At 45.9% G+C, this 23502-nt stretch overlaps 1 protein-coding gene across 1 annotated transcript; it reads left to right on the forward strand.

The window, feature by feature from the left end:
* Positions 1-586: 586 nt before the first annotated feature.
* Positions 587-21987, forward strand: dars1 (aspartyl-tRNA synthetase 1). The gene is made up of 18 exons (XM_035394305.1): positions 587-750; positions 3195-3300; positions 4962-4991; positions 5521-5578; positions 6751-6843; positions 8209-8311; positions 12958-13060; positions 13306-13386; positions 14365-14424; positions 16268-16379; positions 16703-16837; positions 17731-17878; positions 18538-18684; positions 20133-20175; positions 20357-20437; positions 20541-20652; positions 20864-20935; positions 21451-21987. Exons 1-18 carry the CDS (start codon positions 728-730, stop codon positions 21540-21542), a joined length of 1599 nt encoding a protein of 532 aa, XP_035250196.1. The 5' UTR covers positions 587-727; the 3' UTR covers positions 21543-21987.
* Positions 21988-23502: the final 1515 nt, after the last annotated feature.

Genomic DNA, 23502 nt, shown 5'->3' on the forward strand with positions numbered 1-23502 from the left:
TTCAAGACTGTGTCCTTCTTGTCTGTTAACCATTGGACCGTGGCCATTTCACTCTTAGTCGACCTCACTTTCGAGTGTTTGCACCTCAATCACATTGTTGGGGCCTGGTTAAAGAAATTACAAAACTGAGTCCAGCTGTAGCTAGTTGTTACTATCACTGCTTATTTTTAACGCATGACACTCAATATGTACATAACTGAGGGTGCTAACCTAAAAAGTTGCAGTTTTGAAAATCCCCACGGTCACAAATCCTGTGAAATGTTTCTATACTTTTGTTTCTTTGGTTTCTTAAATTCCTCACAGCCAGCACAGATTAACTCAAAATAATACTGAATGGCAATGATCATTATTGTTTAACCGTAATCACAATAATCAACACTAGCGGTATCCATTTCATATAATTACATATAATTTAGGTAAGGCTTATTTTATCCTGAATTCACGGCTGACCTACCTTTCTCACATTTCTTCTTTTTTCCTTTTCCCCAGTTTGTACTATGTTCAACCACATAGGAACGTAGTGTCTGAGTATCTGTTTCTACAGGAATATACAGGACGTTGTTCCGTTGTGTACCAAATAAACAATTCCTTCCACCTTCTTTCTTTCCCTCATGCTCCTGCAGCAAGAGAGGTAGTGGAAGAAGTTATTCGTGAAGCATTTAGAAATTTAATAGTCATATATTTGATATTTTTATAGTGTAACAGCTAAAGCGAATATTTTGTAGCTATGACTAATGAAGAAATCAAAGGGTAAGATTTGTTTTGGATTACTTTTAATTTGTCTCGTTTGTAAGCTAGCTAGCTAGCTAGCTGTACTATTTCTTGCACTTTATTGCATCATCGTAAGTTTGCTTGCTATCAATGAATAACGTAACGCTAGCAAGTTAGCTAACGTTAGGTAGCTAGCTAAATGAGATTTGCTAGTTAACCGATTTACGTGTGTTGTTGATGTAATAGTATGCTAACCTCAAAGAGCGGATTGATGTCATGTGCAGAAATTAGCATGCTAACATTTGGTTTACTTTTTAGCTTACAGCTAGCCGGTTGCCTTGTTAAACGTCTGTAATGTTAGTTGGCTAGCCAGGTTCGCTTTTATTGCAATGTTGTTGCTATAGCCCATAAGTGTGCCCATAGCTTTGCAGACTGTCTGTAGCTGTGTAAAAAATCCTGTTTTAGCATTCATCCCGTTGCATGTGGTTTCTTTGCCAAAAAAACCAACGTTTTGTCTTTATATATGTTTATGTAACATTGGGTATTTGTTTGTTCATCCGACCATTACTACTGAAACGCACATTCTTGGGTAGAAACAATGTTTACATTTTCTCTTTCTGATGATGATGATGCAAAGTTGATTTACTTTGAATTAAACCCAGTACTTGCATGCACATGTGTGTTAGTGAAAAAGGTTCAAGCCTCTAGGTCTGACTGAGAGGAAATCCGATCCTGTGGTGCGAGTTTCACTTTGGGGGTTGGGGGGGATCTGCTGTTTAAAATCAAGAGATAATTATTGAAATTAGAATTTGTTTCTGAAACTAATCACTCAGAAATCATTATTGCATGGCCTCTGGGCTCAGATGGTGCTGAATATTACTTCATCCCTTAAGTCAAATATTTAATGCAGCAATATCTGCTTAGGGCCCCGACTCTGCTTTGACAGTTTGTAACAAATGTCACAAACTGTCAAAGCAGTGTGTGTGAGTGTGTGTGTGTGTGTAAAGCATGCTCTTGACACCAGCTGTCCTCAGTGCCTGTTACAGTGCCTGCAACACACTGAAGGGCTATGTGACATTCAACAGTATCATACTTTAGAAAAGACATAAGACAAATGTGCATAGGCCTCCAAAACCAAACAAGAATGCAAAGCTGACAGTTCACTTCCAATGGAAACTAACACTGGTGCTGTGGCCATTGTTACTTTGCCATCCTCTTGCCTGCAGGTCCTGGATCTGTGTTTGTGGGGTTTTTTTTGTTTCATTTTAGTTTTTCCCAGACTTCCTCCTTCCTCCTTTCAGAAGGAGGCCATGCCAGCATTGGCGATTAGTCACTCGAGGGCCATGGGATACTGGAGCAGCTTGAGCAGTTGTGCGATTAACTGAATGGTCTTTGCTCTCAACAATGCTCGCCAGTCACTCACAGCATGACAAGCACTACAAACTGAGATAGCAACTGCTGAAGCAGCTTTCAGGAGGTTGCGCATGCTGTTGCTGAAAACGGTCCTGTCGTTTTCTTCACTGGTTGTGCGGCCTGAGCGAGGCCTTGGCTGACTCCTGCGTGGTGCTACTTGTCGTTCTTTATGGCGGTTTGTAAGGACCTGAAGTGATTAAGGAAGGCAAAGTGCAGTGCGTCAGTGAATGCTGATAAACATGTTTCCAAACGGCCTGCCGAAGCAGCCTTTGGAATGTGAAGCATGTGACCTATGCCTAGATGTAGAGTCCTTGTTCTTAATTCATGTTGCTAATAATTATGCAGATGGCAAAATCTGAAATATTAAGCAGGTTGCAACAGCAACAAGCTTCATTTAAAAGGAACAAGCAACAGCAACCAGTGGTTTTCAGATAACACAATCTGAGCCCTAATGATATTAACAGAGCAGAAGTCTGGGGCAAGACATTTGCATTTTACTTTAAGTGGTAATAAATCATTATGTATTTGTATCTTAATCAGTTTTGATCCTATTACCTACAAAATTAGTATTTGTATACTCTCCTAGAGACAGCAGCCTGTACTTGCTTGACTCACTCTCAAAAAGGATGTTTTAAGGTGCAACACATTTTGAGTTACTATCTTTGAGTTACAAATCTACAAATTGATGCGTTACAAAGGGAGACCTTTTAACACAAGACTGTTAAAAGTAACTCACAATGTGTTGTCCTTAACCAGACATGGGGTTGTGTTGACACGTTATGTGTTTTTTTTTAACACATCTGTTTTGAGTGTACAACTTTAATCTCCCTGACATGGCTGGACACTTGAGTGTCAGCCATCGAGCTCCAGCACTCTTTTTGTTTGTTTGAATCTTGCGAGAACAATGGGATTAAAAGGTAAGGCCGACTTGAAACGCTGGCGAAGGCTGGGTGAGGGACAGAATTAATTTTCCCACAGGTTAAAAACTTCCTGAAGGAAGCGTGAGAAACAGACCTGGAAGTTTAGTCGGATAAGCGTTTTGTTTTATGGGGGGGGGCTTCCTGTTTCAGTGCGGAGGCAGAGGAGGACCAGCAGGCCCAGTCGAAGAAAGGGCTGAAGAAGCAGCAGAAGGAGGCGGAGAAAGCGGCCAAGAAGGCTGAGAAGCAGGCCAAGCTGGTCAGTGTGTCGGACACCCCCCCCCCCCCCCCCCCCACCCCACTCACACCCTGCGCAGCTGCTGACACCGATGGGGGAGGGAAACGCTTAGTGTTTACAGATGAAGGATGTGCATTGTTTCAGGATTCCTGTGCTTGTGATCTGTTTTTGTCATCCAAAACAACGACCTGTTTTTGCTGAAAATCAGCAACATAAACTAAGATAATTGGGTGAAAAGAAAAGTCCACTGTGATATTTTACATTGTTAGAAGTCATTTTATGTTACATATTAGGCTATGGCCTGTCAGTGTTACATATGGGCCTATATTTTCACTGGTTATCTGTGTCATAAAACAAATACAAACTAATTCACAACAAAATGAGGGTTGGCCCAGCACTTCTTGACAGTTTTTTTTCTGATTTTGTGAATGGGCCTACTATATTCAAGCATTGTAGATGTATTACATCCTTACTGTGTAAAGAGTTCAAGTAAATATCACTACCCAGCTAAAAAGTATGAAGATTTGATGCTGTTCCAGAACTAGGAGTGAGCACAGACCATATGCTCCATTTCGTTCCCTCACGCCCCGGGTTGTGGAAACAGCCCATGATAATTGGGCGATGAAACTGCTCCTGTTTAAATGGCATCCGACTTTTCTGCTGTATATGAAGTCCTAGCACCAGTGCAGTTTGGTTATCTCCTAAATAGCAGGAAAGGCAAAGAATAATGTCCAGCAATAACCAATATCAAATGCATTCTTTCAGGCAGTATGCATGAGACCACTGCCCTGCAGGTTTGAGGTATAACACTGAGTAGCTAGTAGACATGATAAAAATATGGTAGCGTATTTCACAAAGCAAATTGAAGGCAAAAGGAAACCTCCACCTGTGTCTTCAAGTACACTAATAGGCTACTTGCAGTTCGTTTGTACTTGCGTTCGTAATGCAAGCTGGGACTGCTTGACCGGTGGAACATCACCCCCACCCCCTCGCGTGCCCCATGTGAATGATTTTCCACGTTCACTGCCCTGTGAAATTGAGCGTAACGGTTTGTTGAACGCGTTCAAATGAGCACAGTTACATTTTTAAATTGGGTCAGTTGCAAGGCGTATCTTAATTTTATTTAACGCGTTATGCGAACTCTGTTGTATTGGCCTCCCCTCTGTTCCCGTTAAAGTCTGTTTTGCGATAATTTACTGTAATACCTGACTGACATTAAAAAGGTCCAGCGAAAACAATACAGACATGATTTTGTAAGTCATTTATTTATACAATGCGTATTCTTTTTTTTGAAGGCTTTGACTTTTTCCACCAAACTAAACACTGATTTCGCTCTCCAGTTAGGTGTAGCTATATGTTATATTGAATGATATGAATATGGAGTTTCCGAAGAGTGGCATCTTTTAGCGCAGAACGGCAGCTTAGCCAGTCCAGGATGTCGCCAGACTGGTTGGGTTTGAGGAGCGCCTTCACCCTGTGAGGCCAGAAAGTGTCCGTGAAGCTGCCAGTAGCTGCAGCATTTATGGAATGTAGCAGTGGCACAGATTCTTTGTTGATTAGTAGAATAAATGTTGCTACTCGCGTAGATTTCCTCTTCATAACTTCTGCACAAAACCGCTTTTTAAAGTCTTGTGGCCCTCATTGAGTTGTTTCACTGAGCTTTTCTCTCATTTTGCTTCCAGGCAGCTGAGCAGCCCGGTGCAGATGAGGAGGTACGGGTTCTCCATCACGCATCCTCAAGCAAGCGGAACACACCGTTGACCTTTGACATTTGACCTCTCCCCCCCCCCCTTCCTGGTTTTCCGATACTTAGTCTTCAAATGCCTACTAGTTTCGTAGAACCGTTCCCATCCCTCCAGATGCACAACCTCCACCACTGTGGGGTTTTTTTTGTATCCATCTGTCTCATCTCTGGGGAGGGAGTGCTTTGTTAATCATTTGCCCTGAGCAGGTCTCTCAGGTTTAAGAGAATGCTCAAGCTAGTGTTAATTACAGTTGTATTTACAGACTTGCTGCATGGATCTAGATTAGCCTGTTTATCTAGATTATAGATTTGTTTCATGTAAACAAGGCCTAAATGCAATCTCAGCTTGTCCTATCTGACTAAATAGCTTTGCTACAGTAACCCAAACATATTCCTTTCCTGAATGGAACGGTCTGTGGAACGTTTACATAGTTGGACTCTGCACACTTCCAAAAGCTATGGTGCACACAGCTTAACTTTCTTTTCCATTCATGCAGGATTTTGCCAAGGACCGGTATGGTGTTCCACTAATGGTCCAGTCCAGAGAGAAACTGGGTCAGTTCTGCTCTTATGGTCCTTGTATTTGAATCCAAGGCATTTCTGAGAAATCCTAAAACGCATTACTGTCCACGTAATGCTTTAGTCGAAAAGCCGTAGGACGCATCAATTATATCTTCGCCATGTGAGGACTTGCTCACAAACACAATTCCTCTCACAATTGTGTTTAAAAGCTCCCGTAGGGAGACGTGGATAATTGTTTGCGATGGTCTGAATGGGTTCTATTCCACCAGCCTCCCACACTGACACCGGGGCCTGTCTGCTAATTGTGCTCGAGTGCCACAGAATGAAAGGCTCACATTTTCCAGACAGAAATAACGAGACAGACCAAATGGGTAACTGGCCCCTTTAGGGTGAATGAGATTTCCTAACCTCACACTGGTAGTAGCACTGATAGTAAAGTTAAGCTCCTGTCAGTGCGTAACACAATCACCTCCGCAGGCTAGAGTGAAATTAGGCCGTGTACACATTTTCAGCTGGATGGCTTTTTGATTAACTGCACCTGCTGTGGCTCAAAGCGAGAACACATTTGCACTTTCAGTATTGACTGTGCTACACAGTCTTAAGTCATTCTTGTATTCGCCACAGGAAGCAGTGATTGTGAGACTTAACACATTTAACAGTTTGCCAAACCAATAAGATGCCACAGCTAAAGAAATTCCATAGCAACGTTAAAAAAATAAAATAAAATATTTCGCTCCCTTGCGTGGTTTTTGTACCACACTGAAGCCTTGGCAAGCAGTGACACTTCCCCTTAAATGGTCTTGTGTCTCTATGAGCATAGTTATTCTTAATTACCCTAGGCCCTTAAAGATAACTTTCAAACAACCACTTAATATTAATACGCTGGATACTTTTCTGCTGGCACAAACACTCTCCAAATGACATGTTTCTTAGTACAAAGAAGAAAAAAAAACCTGTCCAGCGATGCCAAGATCCAGATTCGCTTAACAGCGTCCTCACAACGAGCTAATTAAAAGCTCAGTTGAAACTAATGCCAGCACAATCCGCGGTGCTGGGAAAAGGCCTCTCCACAGAATGAGAGGACTAATGGCTGCTCAGAGAGCCTTGTGTATATTTTCCCCCCTGCGAGATGACAGCACACAGTACTGATGATGAGCTCGTTGATGCGCCAGTTTGAAAAACAACGCTTCCTCTCTTTGAGACAGACAGGGTGTTGGTCCGTGTCCAGGACCTGACCCCGAAAAAGGCGGACCAGCTGATCTGGGTGCGCGCCAGAGTTCACACCAGCAGGGCCAAAGGTGAGTCCTCATAGCCTCCTCAACGAGCCAGGCCGCATCCTCTCGGCACAGCCAACTGTCCCAGAGCGTCCCGTCTCAGCTAAACGGAAACGCCCAGACGAGACGCTCATCCAGAACCCTCTCCCAGCCATTACTGTCTCTCAGAGTGCGAGGGCTGGCAGCTTGCCTTGGCTCTCTCTGCAGGGCCACTCCAGGGGAAGGGAAGACTGAACAGCATGGGGTGGGGGGGGGGTGGGGGGGAGACAGCCTGCCGGTGCGAAGCCCCGCGTTCTCGCGCGCGTCGAGACGAGGCCCCGCTCGCCTGTCACGTGTCGCCCCGACACCGTTTCGGCTCGTCGAACCCTCGCCCTTTAGCCGTGCCTGCTAGCGCCGCCTCCCTCGTGAAATTACCGTCAGCCCGTCAGCGCCTTTCCACCGCGCTTAAGAAAAACCGTAGCCCCGACAGCTTGCGTCGCCGTCGGCCGAAAAAAAGCCGGACCCCGGGCTCGGTTCAGGCGACGGGCGAAGGTCGTCGGTTTTGATCTCGTAATCGGGCCGTTCGGCGAAGCCGCAGAGCCTCGCTGCGCGCCCCGAAGCTACTCGAGTGGGCACGTAGGCCTTGCTTGTTTTTCGGGCGCTAAAAATAATGCTAATGATTAAACCATTCCGATTGCGACCCTATCACAATGGCTTCCTTCCCGAGACAGCTTCCGTGTCAGGGGGTGATTTCCTGCAGCTCCATTCAGTCGCTCAGCTGTACGGTGGAGGATGTCCTTGAGGGACGGCGGAGTGCCGTGATTCACGCGCTGGCCGAGTCGCGGTCGCGGGCTTTTGGCCGCCCCCCCGAGCCGCGCGGCTTTAACGGAACCTGCCGGAAGCCTTGGCCCAGGGCCCGGTGGGGGGGCAAGGAAAGTGCCAGCTCCGCTGAAGTGCCTAGCGCACATTGAGTGTGTGTGTCACTCAGCGCTAGCATGGGCGCGTGCTAATTTTGAATAGTGCGTGGGAGTAATTGTGTGTATGTTTGTGTTTAAGTGTGTGTGCTTCAGTGTTTCTGTGTGTACTGGAAAAACCAAAAAATTAGTCTCAGCAGTGTTAGTCTTATATTTTTAGACCTATTTCTGTAACTTTTCTTTTGCTAAATAAGATGATTATATTGCCAATGTTCAAGATTTGCCAGTGGGGTTAGAAAATTTCACTTGTCAAGTACAGTTACTTAAAACAAGCTAATACGCTGTACTTGAGGGAAGAAAAAAAAAAAAGACTCATTACAAGACTTTGCAGTGTGTGTGTGTGCGCACGTGATTGTGTTTGTGTGTGTGTGTATCAGCTCGGTGCGATGACTCTCAGGAGCAGGCGTAACAGGTGTCTTGCTTGTTGTTGTTCCAGGGAAGCAGTGCTTTCTGGTCCTGCGTCAGCAGCAGTTCAACGTGCAGGGCCTGGTCGCGGTCGGCGACCGTGCGAGCAAGCAGATGGTCAAGTTCGCCGCCAAGTGAGTAAGCGACCGCGCTTCCTGCCGGCCCCCCCCCCGGCGAACAATGGTGGGAAAAAGCCGGGTCCTGGCGAGCGGGGCCCCATTTTCACACATTCGCGCCGACCCCGTCGTCGTTTTTCATTCCGCGGGACAAAAGCGCCGTTTTCCCACCCGGGGGGGGACGCAGCGCCCTCCGTAATGGAGCTGTTCCTGTTAAGAAAATAAACAGCAGATGTGGCTCACGCAGAGGAGCGCTTAAGAGCTCATTGACTTGTCATTACCGAGGGGGTGGATTTTAACTTGAGGGGGTCTGTGCGTCAAAAAAGGAAGATAACGCTGTCTCACAAGAGCCAAATGCGCCGGGGGCGTTTCTGTAACCGTCTGCCACATTGTAGAGTAAAATTTATGCCAGATACACAGCACTGGGTTTGCATCGCATATACATGCAGCGCAGTGCAACATAGTGTGTGGCTCTGTACTCCAGCACAGTGGATTTGAAATTAAACCCTTAAAGTACAGACTGTCAGCTTTAATTTGAGGGTATTTACATATCAGGTGATCTGTGTAGGAATTACAGCACTTTTTTATACGTAGTCTCCTTAAATTAAGGGGCCGAAAGTAATTGGACAAATTAACAATCTTTAAATAGTCACCATATTTAGTACCCTGTTGCAAGTCCATTGCATTTGATAACTGCCTGCAGTCTGCAACCCATAGATACACTATATGATCAAATGTATCTGGGCACCTCTTGGGCTAGGCCCTTTAGTTCCAGCAAATTTTAATGCTACAACATACAGACACATTCTGGACTATTCTGTGCTTCCCCAACAGTTTGGGGGAAGGCCCTTTTCTGTTTCATCATAACAGTCCCCATGGGCACACAGCGAGGTCTATATAGAAATGGTTTCGCTGAGAACAGTGTGGAAGAACTTGACTAGCCTGCACAGAGCCCTGACCTCAACCCCATCCAACACCTTTGAAATCAACACCTATTCACTCAATCAGTGCTCAGTCTCACTAATGCTCTTCTGGCTGAATGGAAGCAAATCCCTGCAGCAATGCTCCAAAATCATGTATAAAGTCCTCCCAGAAGAGTGGAGGTTGTTTATAGCAGCAAAGGGTGGACTAACTCCATATTAATGCCCGTAATTTAGGATGAGATGTTGGATGTTGGTGTCCACATGCTTTTGGCCGTGTAGTGCATCACACTGGGTGTCTTCCGTGCCGATGCTCTGCCAGGCCTGTACTGCAGCCAACTAATGATACGACGGCACACCGCCAAGCAGCCAATTGTCCAATTACTTTGGTCTTCTAAAATGGGAGGAATGTGTGTAAGAAGAGCTGTAACATGGATCACCCAATATGAACGACTTCAAATTGGAGCTGACAGTTTCTGCTCTTTAACCTCACAGTCGTTTCATTTCAAATCCAATGTGCTGTGGCGCAGAGCCAAAACAACAAAATTATATCACTGTCCTAACACTTACGGACTCCACCGGTCAGCCTTCCTCCAAAGCAGAGATTCACACCGCCGGCACACGGGCCACCGTATCCTTCATCTCCTGTGACTCGGGGAAAGGGGAAGTCGCGTGTAAAGATAATGGCCGCTAGCGAAAGGTCACGTGGATGCGGGCAGCAGTAATTTGTCTGGTTTAAGCGCTCCGCCATTCGTGAGATCTCTGCGGCCGGGTCGCGCAAGGGTGTGGGGCGCTGGGTGTTTCCCCGCGTGACTTTGGGCGGCCCAGCCGATTTGAGGAAGCTGCCCTCTCGTCGAGCCGAGGTCAGGGAGAACGCGGCTCGCACCTCGGCCCGCCCTTTTCCGCGACCTCTCTCGGAAGAGTCGCGGCGCAATGCTGACACGACGCAGGCACAGACTCGATATTACAGCACGGTCTTTAAGCACGGGGAAAGTGAATTCTGGAAGTTGCCTGAAGCGGAGTGAAAAGCACAGCGCGCTTTCATGGCTGTGCGACGAAGCTCGGCCGCAGATTTTCCTTTGGTTACAGGCGCACTTTTCAATACGAACCAGAACCAGAGGGTTTGCTTCATGGTTGTCACACCAGAAGTAAGTAGCGGTGTGCTATTGCGGCACATGCTGTGAACTGTCCACAAAGACAGACGGACGAGGGACCAGATAAATAAAAGCAGAAGAATTGACCCTGAATGGTTGCCGCTCGACGCTTCGTGCACGATGATGCAACCTGTTTGTTTATGAGGTCAGCAGCGAGCAGCGAAACCAGCCAGTCATTCTACTCGAGTTCAGGTGCTGCACCATGGGTTTCTTTATAGGTGAGCGTCTAGAAATCGCAGAACCACGGGCTACACGTGCGGAATGGATCCACCGCCCCCAGTGTCAGTTACCCAGCGAACAGACGCCGAAACTTCACACTTTGAATAACGTCAGCGGCACTGCGCACTCTGTGGCAACAACCGCTGCGGTCTGCAGAATGTGCTGGCAAAGTTGTTTACAGTCGCAAGTTAGGGAAAAAAAAAAAAAAAAGTATTTCAGGTACTTTCCTGCGGAGAGCCGTTCAGAATATCAGTAGACAACCTGGTGGGGTGTAGAGTGAGCTCTGTCAGTATATTATTTCTAACACTCCTGCCTGGCAGAGCTCATCATGGAGAGAGCTGTGTTTGCCCAGTGTCCAGGCTGATCACTTGGCCTACGTTTAACTTCATCCATTGCATCACAGGCATTTAGCAGACACTCTTATCCAGAGCGACTTACACAGCATTCTACTCAGCATTTACATTGCATCCATGTATACAGCTGGATATATACTGAAGCAATGCAGGTTAAGTACCTTGCTCAAGGGTACAGCGGCAGTGTCCTACCCGGCAATTGAACCCATGACCTTCAGGTTAAATGACCAGCTCCTCGCCCATTATACTACACCGCCGCCCCCGTTATACATTTCCCAGTGTTGCTCATTTGGCGCTATTCTTTATTCTCCTACTCTTTTTTTTTAAGCTCCGCATTCTGCATCAGCTGAACGGGTTTTATTTTACCGAGAACATTTGAGCTCTTTTTTTCTTTTTTTTTTTTTTTTGGATGGCATGCCCTGCAGCGCGTGAACCGGCGCTGAGAGTTAGCTATTTGCTAAAGGAAATCCCCCCCTTCCATATTTCTGTCAGCTTTAATAAGAGTGAAGTGAGCTGCTTCCATTTGTGTGTGTGTGTGTGCGCGTATGCGCGAGAGTGTTTACAGTATGCGACGGTGTTTGTGAGTCGCGCAAGCGCACTCATATCCACGAGTGTTTACTCCCAAACAAACCTGAACGACAAAACAAATTCTCTCTCATAAACGCATTTTTATAGACATGCGTAAACACATGCCAGGAGTTCCCCAAGCACCAGCTGTCAGCTAAATGGTTGACTACAGACCTGTTTGGTGGCCTACTTTTAGATTAGAGCAATCACTACATTTTTTTACCTTTTTGAGATGTTTTGCATACAGTACATATTCAAGGTTTGCTAATTAATTCGATATGAAGTCATCTGAATAATTTCTCTAGCTGACTACTTTTCTCAGCAGGCTGACCACTCTACATACCACACCTACTCTACACACTCCACACTTACTCTACACACTCCACACTTACTCTACACACTCCAAACTTACTCTACACACTCCGCACTTACTCTACACACTCCAAACTTACTCAACACACTCCACACTTACTCCACACACTCCGCACTTACTCCACACTGACCACATGCGCTACTTCACACACAGGAGCGATCGGGCGAGCTCACCTGAGCCTGCAGCCCAGCCGACAGTGTGGAAGAGCCTCCAGGGCTCCACCAGGTTTCCGTGGAGACCCCAGAACAGGGGGAGCTGGAACACATGGGTCAAACTCACCATTAAAGGGAGCAATTTAGCAAGCAGTCTTGCAAAATGCACATTTGACTACGAACCTGTGTGTATATGTTTGGTAGTCAAGCGCATCAATAGATTGCGAAAGACTGTGGTTTGTCTTCATAATCATGATCTGTTGATCTACAGTAGCGTGAAGAGAAACAAGGAGTTGTAAACATATAAAAAGTGCAGGATGAGACACTCATTGTAGCCAGAGTTGCACAACACCCTGGCCACAATGTGAGAACTTTCCCAGCAGATATGATCAATGATGCGCTGTTCCTCGCCCGATAACTGTGGTAATTTCAGGATGTGGTTCAAAGATGCGAAAGTCAGCTCTTTGCTTTTCGACAGAACCCCCTCTCCATTTGACTATGCCATATCTTAGGGACAGTCTACAAAATGTCAGCGGTGTAGCAATGCCCGATGCAGTGCTGTTAAATCAAGGCAAGCAAAGCTTAGAGATTCAAGTTATTTTACAAGATGGGTCTCAGGGATTGTGAGGTTAACGGTAGTTCAGATACTAAATGAAATCCTATGTAGGAAAGCTCAGCCTGACTATCCATTTCCGAAGACATTCTTGAATGTTTAATTGGATAGTCGGGAGCCTAGGTCGGTAAAATGGCCTGTTCTCTTCATTATGCTTCCTCACCTTCTTACGCAGTGTATATTTATCTCATTTTTCCCACGGCAGTGGACGTGCAATTGCGGACCTGCAGAAGACTGTGGATGGTTCATCCCTGTGGGATTCTGGGTTTTTTTGTCTTTGGGGTTTGTCACCTTGCTTTGTTGCTTTCCCCAGCATCCCCAAGGAGAGCATCGTGGACGTGGAGGGCGTGGTCAGGAAGGTGGAGCAGAAGATCGAGAGCTGTTCCCAGCAGGACGTGGAGCTGCACATCGAAAGGGTGCGGACATAAATGTTGATAATTATGAACCATGAGTCTAAAAATGAAACAATTGTTATTTGAGTGATAATTCCCCTTGATACAGAATTTCAGTTGTTCAGTGCTGTCCCTTTAGGCGAAATGCTCAAGTGAGCACATTGAGAGAGAGCGTGTTCACAGCGAACGCTGTACGGACGCTTGTTGTTGTTTGGGTTCTCAGTTGGGAAATGCGTTTAAAGATGCCCCCCCCCCCCTCTCTTTCTCAGATTTTTGTGATCAGCCAGGCAGAGCCTCGTCTGCCCCTGCAGCTGGAGGACGCGGTCCGCCCAGAAGGAGAGGGGGACGAGGTGCGGAGCGCTAACGTTTTAACATGAACGCACACCATTTCACTGCCAGCACGGCAGGCCAAGGCTGTGCCAAGTCTGTCACACTGACCCGCGTTCCCCTCCGGTGCCCCTCCCACTCACACCCGATGCTCCTCCCACTCACTCCCAGTACCCCTCCCACACACCCCGATGCCCTTGCTCCCTTTCATGTTCCCAATATAGCTTAGACTCTGAAACAGTCATAACTGCAGGTGTTCCTTATGTAATGTTGCAGCCCTTTTTTTTTTGGTCGCACAGGCACACAATCTGTTTTTTGTAATAGGACAGCTATGTTCGGCCCTGTGAGATATCTACAATGGTGGAGTCACTGTTACGTCCTGAGGCCACATCTGTTAGACTTCGCTACAGTAATCTGTTACAAATAGGACATGTACAGCATGACCGCGATAACATCCCATCAAAGACTGTCACAGACAAAAAATTCTCCCAGCATCCTCTCGGGGATGTTTGTCACCGAGATGTGAGCCCTTCTCAGCTGCAAGTGTGGACCAGGTGTTTTCAGTGGGGAATTGTCCTGTTTTTCAGTTATCGCACCTGCCACTGGTGTGTGTGCGTGTGCGTGTGCATGTGCATGCAAGAGCGCAAGGGCATTCTTGCGTGGAGCAATGCGTGGAGCCTTGCCCATCTGTGACCATCAGGTGTCAAAGGGGGAATATTTGAGACAATTTAGCACTTTACTCAAACATCCAGCACTCTGGATTTGTGATAATCTTATTTCAAAAATACATTCAGTCCCCATTTTTGTGCTTTAAACATCTCTATAGTTATTTTTTGTCTTGTGAATCCATTCAGTCAGAATCTGAACATTGCACCTGCATGAAAGCTGTGAGATTTTCAGGTAACTTCTGTGAATTTACAACTTTAAGTGGTAGGATCTAATTAAGGCAGTGTGGTTTTCCTTGCGTGTTAAAATATAATGTCGTGTTTCAACTACCTCAGGAGGGAAGAGCGACTGTCAATCAAGACACCAGGCTGGACAACCGAGTGATAGATCTGAGGGTAAGTGTGTTCTGGCCACTACAGGCAAAATCACGCTTTTTATATTATTTGCGCGGCTTATTCGCGAGGCAACTAGTTTGTTTTTTAGGCGCAGTCCACTTGTTGAGCCAGATGTTTTCAGCTTAAGTGACAAGCTCCCGCCTTATGACGGCAGTGCCCCACCCAGGATTTGAATACGTTAGCCTCACCTTTCGAGCTGGCGCCTACAGGTTAATAAGCTGGTCTCCCCTTTAGCACGTGGGAGGAAATCACGGGAAGGTGCGCGTTGCGTTTGAAGCGGGTAGCGCGCGACGCATCTGATCCCGAGGTCGCTAATTAGCGCCGTTACAGCGCAAAAGCAAAAAGTTTCCCGTCCTCGTTTCTCCCGCCTCTAATACGAACACGGGCTTCCAGACAGCGTCTCTTTCTCAGCGGACCGAGTTCGGCGGGCGCGTTTCACCCCATTGTGTTTAACGAACATTAAACCTGCCCGCAGGTTTTCGCAGGCAAGGGGCGTCTGTCTACAGGGCGCAGATTCACCGCGCAGTTACCAAAATTGGTGTTTTTGTCTTCATCTTGCGACACAGATAATGCGATACTAAAGCGGAATGACATTTCCATTGTGTTCGGGCTCAAGGATTCAGTCCTAAAAAGCCCGAACGGCTGACTGACCGCAGGCAAAGTTATAGCTTTTTCCCAGCAATTTTTTATTTTTATTTATTTTTTTATACAGCATTTTTATATATTGGTATTGTGACTAGGGCAGGAGTATATCAGATGGCAGTACTCAAACGGTCTGGAGATTTTATTGATTTTATATGCGGTCGGTTATAAAAGCTTATTTACCAGGACGCCGGTTTTAAAACAGCTGCAGATGTTGACGCGCTGACTGACGATTCTGCCGTGATTATTAAGTGCTTTATCTGAGCTGACTATGTGATGTCAACGCACAGCGCGGTTGAGTTATTCAGTGTTTATGGATTCAGTGCAGGCACTGTTTTATCCTGGCAGAATGGTTACACCCATGCTGGATGACAGAACTGTGAAATAGTCCATAGAAATAATCATCAGATTAATGAAAATGGAGATTCTGCCTTCTCCTTTATTTTTCAGAATGGCCTGAGGGGAAAAACTGTAAAAACAAAAAAACAAAACTGAAAAACAGCCTACGCACTGAAGATGAGAGAGCTTTGTATGAGAAAGTGCATGAAAGTGCACCTGTCTTGTGGACTGAAATGTTTATGCTTGATAATTTGCTTAAGTTACCTCCAAAAAACTTCAGTGTGGCACTTGAGCACTTCACACTTTTCCTTTTCCTAAACTGGGAAATTCCCTGTTTACAAATGGGTTTTGCTCTTATAAAACATTCCTGTTAACTATTCTCCCAACAAAAATATTTTTCCATTATAATTGAAACTCTTGTGTACTGCCTCAATAAGTTAACATTTGTAATTTATTAAGATACTTAATGAGCACAAAATTGTGATACAGCAATTTCGCTTCATTTCCATGGAAATATTTGATTAAAAAAGAATAGATTTTGGTCTGCATTAGGGTTTGAGTAAAAACATCAGAAACTACCATTGTGTGACATAAATGCATTTGTGCAATGTATCAATTTTCAGATTAGTATAATGACTGCTTCTTACTTGAAACCTCGTGCAGACATAAAAGGTGAGAATAAGCGTCTCGCTAAATCTTTAGAAATTTGCGTTTCTCAGCCTCGAGCACACTGACAGGTCTAGACTGTAGCGTTAATTAGCGCGTCGGACGGTATTTTTTGTTTTTGCCTGTGGTCCTCTGGGTGCGTTGTGCAACGTGTGCGGTGACGTTACGGGTGTGTGTGCGCTCGCCCCTTCCACAGACGACGACCAGCCAGGCCATCTTCCGCCTGCAGTCGGGGGTCTGCCAGCTCTTCAGAGAGACCCTCACCAACAAGGGCTTCGTGGAGATACAGACCCCTAAAATCATTTCTGGTAAGGCCGGTTATTTTCAGCGGTTATTTTTAGCCCCCCCCCCCGCTCGACATTTCTCTACAGTACCCAGGCCATGCACCAAGGCCCCAGCTGTCAGAGTTGATTATCACATATTCTGTGGAAGTCACACGGGGATACCCGGAGTTGTAAAAACAGAACAGAAAACAAAAGGATGCTGAACGATGTCTGAGAAAGGAACGGGTGTCAAGGAAACCCCCTCAGCCCCTGCTGCGGAAGATGTATGTGCTGTAAATGTAATTCTCTCGCTCTAAATCTGGTTACACCCCCCCATGGTAATAACTTGGGCTGCTTCTCGTCCACAGCGGCCAGTGAAGGGGGGGCCAACGTCTTCACCGTGTCCTACTTCAAAACCAGCGCCTACCTGGCCCAGTCTCCTCAGCTCTACAAGCAGATGTGCATCTGCGCGGATTTCGACAAGGTCTTCTGCGTGGGTCCAGGTGAGGCCCGCGCCCGTCTCAACAGCGCCCCCTCCTGTCCTGGCGGCGGTATTGGAGCGCTGGTCGGATCTCGGAGCATTGTTCCGGTTCGCTGAAATACTACAAGGAAAGAATAACCCCCCCCCCCCCCCCCCCCCCAAAAAGAAATCCCCCATAGACATGAAAAACAAATAATTTAACTCTTGGTTAGTCAATTGTGATTGTTAGAAAACCAACAACTTCACCAAAAGCCCCTGAAATTTGTGATGGGAAATCCCTTTGAGTGCAGAATTGGAGGGAGACGCAAATCTAATTGCCTGGTTTTAATCTTTTTGAAAAAAAATGACTCAACAGCGCCCTCTTCTTGCGAGGTCATGACAGAACAAGTATCCGTTTCCAGTGCGTGATTATGAGCTGTCCAAATCCCATTTTCCTCCTTTATTTTATGCCTTAGTCGGACACATTCATCTCCGGTCTTACAGAGTACCGCCCCTGCATAGTAAGATCCCTGCCTGTTAGGCTTTTTCAGCCATTTGCAGAACTTCATTAGTGCTTATTACCTTTCCCCTAGTTTCCTTATATATGGTTCATCATTGTTGTTATTACTGTGTACAGAGTAGCTGGCCTAATTCTTCCCTCAACAGTAATAATTTTATTTGAACATTTAGGTGGCATTTGGAAAACAATTTTTTAAAAGTTTTTTATTTTTTATTTTTAAACTTAGCTGTTGAGTGTGTAGCTTCCATAATTATTATCCACTTATCATTAAAGTGATAAGAAGGGGGCTTATACCATACTGTAGATAGTTATAGCCAAAAATTTGAAATACACAAATGACTTATGTGCAGCTTCGCTTTAACCTCTCAAGAACTAACATTTTGAACTTTCTGAGAAACTGGTTCCCTCTCTTTCAGTGTTCAGGGCAGAAGACTCCAACACACATCGGCACCTGACCGAGTTTGTAGGTCTGGATATTGAGATGGCGTTCGACTACCATTACCACGAAGTGATCGAATCCATCACTGAAACCATGGTCCAGATCTTTAAAGGGCTGAGAGACAGGTAATACTCAAGTCCTACCTGGCTGAAAAGTGAAAATGAAATTTTTTTTTTTGGTCAGTAACACTCAAATAGTGTATTTTACATTGTTCTACTGCCATCTTGTGGCGGAAAAGGATCACTGTATGTTTGGCAGCAGGAAAAATCAATGACTGTCCTGGATTCATTTGTCCTGTAGTTAAATGCAATTTTTTTTTGTTCTCAGGAATTTTGAGTTAATTTTCATTGACAAGAAACTCAAAATTCTCTTTTGGAAAAAATACTCTGGAGTAGGACTGTAGCTATTGTCTGTTACTCTTTGACTTTGACTGTGACTGAGAGTCTACGTGACATCACAAAGAGACCAAGTACAGCCAGGGGAGTATGTTATAGTCAGCTGTACTTACAATCTTATTCAACAGCAAGAGAAACAAATGTAACAAACTGTAACAATAACGGTGACTTCATAACAGCGGAAGAGTACTCTAGTTCTCAGCGACACTCTGGCTGTGGACTGTGACTACCAATCTCTCGATGGTACTGACCTTTGCCTCAACAGGTAGCTACACGCAGCACTAAACAGGGTTTGTTATGAGGCAGAGCCCTGCTGACGGAGTTGTGTTTGAATAAAGGTAACCCTGAGCATATTTCTGGGGGCCTAAACTTTGACTTTGTGGTCGTAGGTTTCAGACGGAGATCCAGACGGTGAATAAGCAGTACCCCAGCGAGCCCTTCAAGTTCCTGGAGCCCACCCTGAGGCTGGAGTTCACCGAGGGCGTGGCCATGCTGAGGGAGGCCGGGGTGGAGATGGGCGACGAGGACGACCTCAGGTCAGGAGGGCGTCAATCTCACACTGAATTTGCTTCTGAATTCTGCATGTCCTAATTAGAAATTACATTACATTACAGGCATTTAGCAGACGCTCTTATCCAGAGCGACTTACACACCTTTTACATAGCATTTTACATTGTATCCATTTGTATACAGCTGGATATATACTGAAGCAATTTCGGTTAAGTACCTTGCTCAAGGGTACAACGGCAGTGTCCCACCCGGGAATCGAACCTGCGACCTTTCGGTTACAAGCCCAGTTCCTTACCCACTGTGCTACATGCTGTCCTATGATTCTCTGATTCATTTCCATGAGAAATGATTTGTATGTTTGTCTGTATGTAATATACATAAATCGCTTCATAGAGGGAGTGACCATGAAGGTTGAAACGCCATGAAGTCACTTAACAGAGCAGCGGGTTACCACATGCTGCCACGTGCAGTGAGACATAGTCTGCTGGCATCAGCAATTCTGCAGAACGATTCCATCACAAGAAAGCCCGTTAAATCCTGCCTTGTTGGAAGTGGAGAACTCAAACGTCATTCCAGAATCTCCCAGAATTCTCAGTTGGGTTCAGGTCTGGTGACATGGAAAGAAGTGTTGTGACGGATGGGATGGGATAAAGGTTGGTCGCTCAATCGTTAAGTAGACATAGCCTTGGCCTTGCTTTCCAAGGGGGATGAGCACACTCAAAACTATGGCAGAAAAATGCACCCCCCAACCTCACATTTCACCACTGCTGGCTAGCCCTGCACTCTTTTGCACTCACACAAGTGCATTAGCACGTAATAAGTTGTTTTTGTGTAGTCCTGCTCTGTAGAGTTCTCCACAGATGGTCTAGCTCACACCCTGGGCTGAAATTAGCAGGCAGATGATTTAGAGTCGCTCACCTTTAGCCTCGCAGCTCAGGCTGATGCACGGACGTCGTGATCCAGGAGGTTGCTTCTTGCCGATGACGTCCTCCCCCCCCCCAGTTCCGTGCTGTCATCACCCTACACGCCGTGGAGCATCTTCAGAGTCTTCACTGACGCTCCTGACAAACGAGCCTGAACAGCCACGCCTCTTTCAGCATGGCTGGTCTCCTGGCCAGGCTAGCCGTAATTACAGCCGCGACCAGGCCGTTCTGTACAGCCAAGAGCATGCTGGGATGGTAATGGGCAAATTGACTCGGGAAGCAGACCTGTGTGGAAGCACTTTATTTCAGTGTACTTTGTGACGCACGCACTCACTCAAGTGCCTCCACTTTTTTGGCCACCCGCCTGTGTGCAAAATGGTGTCATCGTGGTTTCGGAGCTGTACTTCTAAGTCAGAGGTTGTAGTTCCAGTTTCAAGGTTGTGCAAATGGTTTGTATGTAAAAGAGTGTGAGCTATGCAAATGACTCTGGATTTAATTTAAATGTGAGGTTTGTCAGTTCCTAAGTGATGTTGCTTTTTCTTTTAATGCAGCACACCCAATGAAAAGCTCCTTGGTCGCCTTGTCAAGGAAAAGGTAATCGGTGCTTAGATCTTTTCTATGATTAGGACCTTTGTGAAGTATATGGCAGATAGCAGAAATTTAAAAACAAAGTGACCGTGTCTTAGCATGCACAGTGTATTAAAGCCAGTTCTGCACAGTGTAATGATAATGAGGATGGTCAGGCCCTTAAAAAATCTCTGGTCCTACCCCTCAGTATGACACCGACTTCTATGTGCTGGACAAGTACCCCCTGGCGGTGAGGCCGTTCTACACCATGCCAGACCCCATCAACCCCGTAAGTGCGCCTCACCACGTGCCCCGCCTACCTCGTGTCACGTGACCACTGTGTCCCCGTCTCTGACGTGACCGCCTCCCTTCGCTTGGCTCCCTTTCTCCAGAGGTACTCCAACTCGTACGACATGTTCATGAGGGGGGAGGAGATCCTGTCGGGGGCTCAGAGGATCCACGACGCCCAGCTGCTCACCGAGAGGGCTGCTCACCACAGCATCGGTAACCACGGGCAACCACCTACTACTCCCATAGATACTACTTACTGCTAGAGATAGGGAATGCTGGGAGATTCTGCTCAGATTAAAAGCAAGGCTGTTGCAAATTGGGGTAGCTGGCATTGTGGAACAAGGGGAATGTGGAGACTTGGGAAGGCGTTTTGAAGGGGCTCGGAATGCAAGGTGTGACCATGTGACCTCTGTGTCTCTGTCAGACCTGGAGAAAATCAAGGCGTACATCGACTCCTTCCGCTACGGAGCCCCACCTCACGGCGGCGGTGGCATAGGTAAGGCATCTCTCCCTGTAGTTCATATTTACAGAAATAAAGTAAATAAAAACCGGGGTAGTAAGGGAATGGGGGAACTCCTCACACAGAATAGCCTGGTAAAATCATCCTAATTATTCCTTCAAGCAATAGTCCTTTTGAGAGTAATGTTCATTAATTTTGAATTCTGTCTCAATGCCTTTCAGGCAGTAAATGTAGTTAGAGAAAGTCACGCACCTCACGTTAAAATGTGCATTTTGTTTGAAAGCTATTATTAACCAATGATTCAGCATTACATACCTTCATTCGGGTGTCCTTACTTTTTAGAAACCATACTAAAATGCACGGTTAATTAGAGAAGCGTGAGACTCTTAGCTCTGAATGTACAGCATTAACAGCTCCCTAGCCTTGGGTCTGCAGTCCACACCACCCTGTACTTAGAGCATTGAACAGTCGCACTGACGTTGGTGCTAAAGATGGACCCCCGTGGAGTCACGTGCGGGGGAAGCCCTGATGACCCGAGCCCTCTCTTCCAGGACTGGAGCGAGTGACCATGCTGTACCTGGGGCTCCACAACGTGCGCCAGACGTCCATGTTCCCCCGCGACCCCAAACGCCTCACCCCGTGAGGTCGCAGCTGCTGCCTGGGAAATTAACGATCGTCCTCACAGCCAAGAAAGCTCAAGTGCCACACTCATCCACAAACATTAAACCCTCTAACCTTAGACGGAAAATAAAGATAATATAAGTCTGACTTAGGAAGTTGGTGTAATGAGTAATATATTATTAAAGGTTTACAGGGAATCTATTGAAGGGGAAAAAATGAGAACTGCAAGATAAGGGCCATAATCTGAGGTGATGCAGACCCATGTGTAATAATGATCTTTTGTTGTAGGTACCTATGTGCTTTTAGGCATCCTGCACTTGATTATTTGTGTCTCACTACAGGGATTTGGTTGTTTAATTAAGGACAAATATTCTACAAATCATCCCATAGCAATAGTTGTTGGTCTTTTTTTTTTTACTAATTTGGAAAAAAAAAATCAGCAGGGGAATAAAAGTATTTCAGATTCAGCTGCGTGTTTGTGTGTTTATGTAAAGAGCCTGCGTTTCATTGGTTGTTACTTTCCCTTGGTTATTTTTTCTTTTTTATAAAAACTGACATCAAGTAAATATTTCACCAGTTAAGCTGCTTGTATTCCCAACATGTCTTGTCAGTCTATTGTAATAATAAAAAAAACTGTGTTACATCGAAGAAATCATGACATGACAACTGGGACCAAACTGGCAAATGGCCTAAATTCAAGTGGCAACAGGCTGACAATTGACAGTGAGGTAAATGTCATTTGTCTTGTCAGTCACTCTTTGTAAAGTGTATGGTGACGATTCAATGATAGCATTTTTGTATTGTTTCTCCAGAAACATACTATTTTAAGAATTCTGTGTTGGACACACAAAGAATGAAGTCTGTTTTCACTGTGTGCAGTTGGTCTCTTTCTACTGTACACAAAAGTGCAGTCTCTGGGTGTTTGAAATCGCGAGTGAAACGGACAGTCTTCTTTACATTACAGGCATTTAGCAGACGCTCTTATCCAGAGCGACTTACACAACTTTTACATAGCATTTTTTACATTGTATCCATTTATACAGCTGGATATATACTGAAGCAATTTCGGTTAAGTACCTTGCTCAAGGCTACAACGGCAGTGTCCTACCCGGGAATCGAACCTGCGACCTTTCGGTTACAAGCCCAGTTCCTTACCCACTGTGCTACACTCCGTCCTCCGTCTTCGGACAGTGTTTGCGTTTAAACCGGACTGCGTGACGAGACGCGGGTGCAGAAGACGAGCTCGGGCGTTCACCTCCTCGCCGTGCTGCGGGGCGCGAGGAGGAGGCGCTCTCCACGGGAGGGACCAGGAGGAGGTAGGGATGCGGGAGAGACGGAATTCGCAGAGGGGCACGAGCGGGTGTCTTATTAAAGGCGTAGCATTTGCGCTTATTGGCTGCCGGGAGAAAGAGGAGATTAAAATGGCCCCCGTAGTCTCCCAGGCCAAACTTCCAGCAAGCCTATCATTACCAACTTGATGCTAATGTCAAACGTAAAAAGCCAGGCGAAGTGGCGATTGTGCTCCTAGGTGCCCTTTAAAGCGTACGCATCAGTCCCCCCGTGGACTAGCATCCTGTGTGCGGGGCATTTGCATCTCACGGCTGAACAAGCGAGGAATGGGAAATACAGGCACTAAGCGACCTTACTTAACCACGCTAATTTCTAGGGCTGGTCAGCCAATGAACTCTCGACAGGAATGCGCGCGAACAGAATGCATGCGTGCAAAGCAAAAGTGCTGCATAGTGTGTATATGGATTTACACAAGGCGGAAAAGTAGTTATTCCATTTCCAAAGGTGAATATAGAATATAGTGCTTAGGGCAGCAGTGTAGCGTAATTGTTGGGCAACTGAACTTACAACTTAGGTTGCAAGGTTGTAGGTTTGATTCCCAGGTGTTGCACTGCTCTTGTGGCCGTGAGAAACTTGACCTAAATTATTCATTAAAACATCCGCCTAATTAATGGATTCTATATAAACATAAG

Source organism: Anguilla anguilla, chromosome 15, assembly GCF_013347855.1.
Source record: "Anguilla anguilla isolate fAngAng1 chromosome 15, fAngAng1.pri, whole genome shotgun sequence".
NCBI lineage: Eukaryota > Metazoa > Chordata > Actinopteri > Anguilliformes > Anguillidae > Anguilla > Anguilla anguilla.